Consider the following 6,050-nt stretch of genomic DNA (forward strand, 5'->3'; position numbering starts at 1 on the left):
CTGGCTGTGAAATGCGGGAATAGCTGTGATGAAGCAGCACACAGCGAGGTCTTCTTTCCAGTGTTTTCCTTTAGTAGAAGTAAGTGCCCTCTTTCCTGTGCTCTCAGACTCGCTGAATTTCAAAGAGCTTCACATCTGTGTCATACCAGACCGGGGGATCCACATTCCTGGAAGGGAAACACATTCACGTTATTTTCTACACAATGGAGTGATGTGCCAGGTACGCACACCCGCCAGCTGGGATTCCAGGACGGGGTCCTCAGGACTTTGATGGTTTTGCAAAGAGGAGTATGCCATAACTATGAACTGCTTAGAAATCCTTCCACACCAATCCCTGGTAGTGCCTCTTGTAAGCGGAGGCAGACATTAGAAGAGTTGCAATTCCCGCCACAAGCTGTGGGGCTTCCTGCTTGCAGAGGAAGGTATTGGTGTATCTGTGATCTCCCGTTGCTACCTTTTCTAGTGCCCCGCGCCGGAATAGGCAAGTCCTAGAGCAGCTACAATTTCACCCACCATTTCATAAATGAAGGATATCCCTAGGGAAGGTGCTAGCCCAAAGCCTGGGAGACCCAGCATCCATGCCTTCCCTCCAATCACCGTTATCTTGTGTGACCTGGAACGGGTCACACAGCCTCCTTGGGTGGGACTTGATGAGGAAGTGGGCTTGCAGCGGGTTCTGCCAGATTACTTGTAATCTGCAATTCCTCTGACGCTAACCTGACATTGGTATGAGGGACGCAACATGAATACATGAACCACTCCTCAAAGTGACTAATGCCTGACGAGCCTCGAGATGGCAGTGCCCTCTGAGGAGCAAACACATCCACAGAAACCTCTCTGTTGTTAGGGTGAGATGGGCTTTGTTTGCACCTAGCTAGGTTACCTCAGATAAATAACTCCCCACATGTAGGTCCGGAACCACATGGCAGTGCCCGAGTTAGCTTGGTATTTGCGGATCAGGATGGGGTGAGGGACAGGTAACAGTCCCACCAGCGTGCCATGCTGCAAGAACTTGAGGATCTCGGATTCATCCGTGAGGCCCCTGCAGAGAGCGAGAGAACATGAGCATCCTCAGCTGGCCCCTGTGGCAAAGGCTACAGCAGAAAGTCCCAACCCAACAAGCACGTACACCACGCACATATACGTACGCAAAGGGCCAGTGGACTCGACTATGGAAGACACAGGTGGTGCTAACCCAGGGCTGAGCTGGGCCAGCACCGGTGGCTACTGCAGCCACTTCACCCAAACACTGCACAGAGGAGCTCCGCATGGCACAAGGGAAGCCCCCACCACCAAATGCTGCTGAAGCCCTGCCATGACAAGCCATATCCAGTGACTCCACGGGCTTTAGGTTCTCAGTCCCTGGGTCTATATGATATCACAGGCTATAGCTACTCACACCCACCCCCATAAGCTGGCCTCCAATCAGAGGGGCTTCACACACACTTTTGTGCAGCTCAGCCCCTTCCTGAATGCACTTACTTATCAATGCAGATCTTTTCCACTTGAGGGACCAGTACCTGCAAGAGTCTCATGATTGTCTGGAGAGGCAGCTTTGACTTCCAAGAGATCACCTGCGGGTGAAAGCCCCCCCCATGCAAGAAAAATCAGTGTCCTGTGGAGATGGTTGCACATGTTTTGTGGATTAAGCTAGTACCTAATCCCTTGGTATTTGAGAAGGTGTTTCACTTTTCAACATGCTGTGTATTTGGTTTTAGAAGTCTCTGACAAGGGTGTGTACCTACTAAAACAAACAGCACATCAGCAGGAAGCCCTGACGCGGGACCTTGTCACACCCAGGGTCTCTCCCTCTTCCCAAGGTGTCTTCTGCTCTGATACAGAAGCCTGGGGATGCACCCAACTCACTGAAGTCTATGAGACACTCCATGGATGTCAGGGGATCAGGCCCCAAATCCACTTAAATTCTCCCAGACACATCTGCCTCAGCACAGCTGAGATGTCTCCATTCGGGAAGCAGTTTTTCTCCAACCCCTTTCTTCTGTCATCTATTTCCTCTACCCTGGGTTTACCCACCCAGTCAGAAGTTGGGGACCACTGCCCGGTTGAGGATGCACTGGACAGCCGCCTTCGCTCCTGCTTGGGCTGCGATGTCTCCTGTTAAGATTAAACCAGAGTCAGCACAAGCGTGGAGCAAAGCAGGAGCATCTGGTCTGTGCCAAAAACTGCCCCATCCCCGGTGTATTGATGTACAAAACAGCTTGATCACGTCCCAGGGAAAAACATACCAATATCAGCATTACATTTACCCCCTTGTTTGGTCTAATGTACTAGCCTTGAGCAGCAAAAAAGACCTGTTATGTCTTCAGAAGGAGTTACACTGTGAGGAAGCCCCAGGGTTATGCCTCTGGCTACTGTCTTTCATGTTTCTGCTAAAACAGTCAGTAGTTAAAGGAGTTGACAATTTAGCCAGATTCAAAAAGGGATTGGGCAAATTCTTGGAGGAAAGGGGCATCAGCAGCTATTGAGCATGGGAGCTAGGGGTACAGCCTCTGAATCAGAACTTCCTAGACCTTAAATGCTGGAGGCTGCAAGTGAGAGAAGAGCAGTGGGGAAAAACCCTGGTCAGACCCAGCTCGCTCTCCCTTTCAGCATCTGATCTCTGCCCCCGTGTGACCCAGGACACTGGGCAAAACAGACCTATGGGCTGACCCAGTAAATAGCAGTTCTTGTGTTTTTATGAGACCTGAAAGGGACAAAGCAGTTGGCAGTTCTGGTTTTGCTTCTTTCTGATATTCATGAAGTCTCAAGGTATGTACTATATTGCTCCAATGATATGTCAAACCCCATATTTTCAGGTTCAGTTTGGGTTTTTTGGGGGGAGAGGGTAAGGGGAGAGGGGGCAGGTACACCTTTTCCCCAAAGAGGAATTAGTAACTGCAGATAAAACCTTGAACTGCTATTGTCCTCATAAAAGCCCACAGGAGACTCAAATAACCAAGAAAAGGGCTCAAAAGTTTAAATGCACTAAAATACTACAATAGAAACCACTCTGAAAAAAAACCTCACCTGCCCCAAAATACAGCAAATGGAAAAGATTAATGGGGTGGTCTGGATTAGACTGGTCTTGTATACAGAATGAGTGCTAGTTTAATAATATGTTTGCAGGGGCAGTGTGGGGACCAAAGGTTGACATACAGCTGGAACAATACAGTCGCTATTAAAGACTGAATCTTTCAAATGTAAGCAGGGATTTTGGACTTGTGTTTTTGATGCCCATCTTGACACATCTTCAAGGGATCTTATTTTCTGAAGCTAAACTCTCAACACCTCCAGTAAATCAGGCTTTTTAAAGTGCCTTATCCAAAAAACAAGCATCAAAATCACTATTTGCCTTTGAGCATTTTGAACAAAGAGCTTAAAGAGACTCTGACTAAAACATCTCTGGCCAGGCTTTACTTCCTTGTATTAATAGTGGCATATTCCTCCTAGTTTCTTCAGTCACAAAGAGAGACACAGACAGACAGGCAGGCAGACAGAGGGCATCTGTCTGTCTAAGACCTGGGTATATCACAAAACAAGGTGGAAAGATAAACCTGTTAAAATCATCTCAGGCCTTCTTTGTGCAGGACAGAAGACCCCATTTTTTCCACCACAGCCCACTTCCATGTCTTCCTAGTGACAGCTCAGAATGAACAAGCCCCACAGAGATGAACAGAAGCAGTTCTAAGTCCTTAAAGTCAGTGTCTATACCTATATACCAGGGGTGGGCAAAATGCAGCCCGGGGACCGGATGCGGCCCACCAGGCCATTCTATCCGGCCCACGGGGCCCCTAAAAAATTTAGAAAATTAATATTTATCTGCCCTGGGCTGCCTGCCTTGCGGCCCTCAATGACTTGCCAAAACTCAGTAAGCGGCCCTCTGCCCAAAATAAGCACCCGCCCCTGCTATGTACTCATAGATGCAGAAAAACAGCTCTGCTTGGGTTTATGTGCAGTTCATCTTCACAACTAGAAGCACCAGAAATTTAGGCTAGGATGCTTTTTTTCCCCAGTGAAAGTATGAACTGGGCACAAGTTCAAGGTGCCGTCATGTAAGTAGACTAGGACAGGACTAGGAGCAATGGCCTCAAGCTGAAACGGGGACAATTTAGGTTGGAGACTGAGGTCCTTTCTGACTATAAGGCTAGTCAAGCATTGAAACAGGCTACCTAGAAAAGTTGTAGAAGAATAGGCTGGACAGACACTTGGCTAGGATGACTGAGTCAGGGATGGTCCTGCTTTAAGCAGGGGGCTGAACTAAATGACCTCCTGAGGTCCCTTCCAACCCCACTGTTGTATGATCCTAAGTGTTGCTATGTGGGAAACAGCTCAATCCAGCTGCTGGTCAGCTGGGAGTCATTACTTCTGCACAAAGGTGCAACTGCCAATGAGCATATTCAATGGAAGACTGATGGATTAAAGCCCCAGACGGCAAGATACTCAGGCCTTTTTCTAAATGGACATTTACATTGTCTTATTGGCTCCAACGGAACCATTTGGGTTCTAAAAACAGACTCATGCTTTACTGAATCAGGACCAAAGCCAGCACCAGGCAGCGAAGAGGGCAAAAGGGGAAGGCAAACCAGGCAGGGAAATTCAGCTCTCTTGAATTCTCTCTAACTGGCAGTTCAGTTTTGCAATGTTTGTCGTTCCAACATCCTCTGGGTTCAACCTATTCAGCTGCAGCATCACACCTACACACAGGCTCTAAAAATATATTTATAACAATATAAAAATGCCTATTTTAGTTAACCTGACCCACTCCTCTTCCTCTTTCTCTCACAACCCTCCCCATCTTCTCCCCACTGTTCTGAGTCTAGCTCACTGCTGACACATTTAGGGAGCAGTGGGATAGGATTTATGCTTCAATATGAATGTTAAACAAAGATGCTTTTGAGATGGCTCCCACTGATAAGAGGAAGATCAATGATGAAAGTCCAGCGAAGTGTTTTAAATCAGAGGGGAGAGGACTAAGTTTCACCCTATGGGGTAAGAAAATGGTCACTGTAGATAAAGGGACATGATTTATTGAAGTATTTGCTGCTCAGTAAAATACATTGTGTGTACATGATCCAACCCTCCTTGGATCCATGGAGAGAAGCACAAAGCTAACTGAAACACTGATAGTACAGTTACAACCTTCACCTTTCTTCTCCTCCCAGCGCATCACTTCTGCTTTTTGGCTCCACTTCTGCAGACATGTGAACAGTCCTGTTTATATGTGGGGCAATTCACATGCACGTGTCTCCAGGACTAGGCCCAAAGACCCACGTGATGGAGCCCCAAGTCTATGGGCAACTAAAGATGGAGGGAGCTGGTGGAAGAGATGGGTTCGAGCGCTGGGATCCTCAGCTGAGTGCACTAGAACACAGCGCCTTTGTGCTGCTAAACCTTTAATGTGTGAATAAGTCTATCTCGCTGCCTAAGCATGAAGGGACGTGGCCTTCAAGTACCCATATGAAAACGTAGCCTGACTGGCACTACCTTTAACAGCTGGATACTGTCAGCATTGAAGTTCCCCCATCTGAAGGTTTCAAATGTACCAAAGTGCCACCCTAGTCAGCCACGGAGGTGAGGAGATGAACTATGAGCAACCAATGACCTTTATGAGAAATCAGTGGTAAACTTTTAGCTGGCCATGGCAGTTTCCCTTGCTTTGTTTTTAACGAGAATAGATATCTGCCTTATGAAGAGCCTATCCTTAAAAAAAAAAAAAAAATGCTTCCGGCTTTCCAGGACACGAGCTGAAATCCAGATATAAATTCTGCAGCTCTGGTTCAGTTCAAAATGTTACCGGGGGAAATGCGATGAAACCTTGTTACAGTAAATTGGGCTTCCCAGGACAATGTCATCTGAAGCAGAAGACAGCTATTTTTTAAATAACCCATCACTTAAGGAAGAGACAAAACTGGGCTACTGGTCCAGATTAGGCTTTATAGATGCCATAATATAAACAATACATTTCACTAGGAATAAAGCTTGATTTTAGCCAAGTTTTGGCTAAGCAATCCCTCATGCACCAAGCAAAACCACAACCCCAGTCCATTCCT

The 6,050-nt window shown here is 47.1% G+C and overlaps 1 protein-coding gene across 3 annotated transcripts in view; it reads right to left on the minus strand.

Annotated features, from left to right (window-relative positions):
* Positions 1 to 6: 6 nt before the first annotated feature.
* HID1 (HID1 domain containing) overlaps positions 7 to 6,050 on the minus strand; it is a 41,308-nt gene continuing 35,264 nt past the window's right edge. For 2 of the 3 annotated variants that reach the window (XM_025197432.1, XM_025197433.1), the window contains 4 exons: positions 2,035 to 2,115; positions 1,483 to 1,574; positions 884 to 1,042; positions 7 to 167 (listed from right to left, as the gene is read on the minus strand). In XM_025197432.1, coding sequence (XP_025053217.1) covers positions 104 to 167; positions 884 to 1,042; positions 1,483 to 1,574; positions 2,035 to 2,115 — 396 coding nt within the window. In that variant the 3' untranslated portion in view covers positions 7 to 103. Of the gene's footprint in view, positions 168 to 883; positions 1,043 to 1,482; positions 1,575 to 2,034; positions 2,116 to 6,050 lie in introns of those variants that run through there. The other variant, XR_003092730.1, reaches the window with a different exon arrangement.

The sequence above is a fragment of the Alligator sinensis genome, unplaced genomic scaffold, assembly GCF_000455745.1.
Source record: "Alligator sinensis unplaced genomic scaffold, ASM45574v1 scaffold400_1, whole genome shotgun sequence".
NCBI classification, from domain to species: Eukaryota; Metazoa; Chordata; order Crocodylia; family Alligatoridae; genus Alligator; species Alligator sinensis.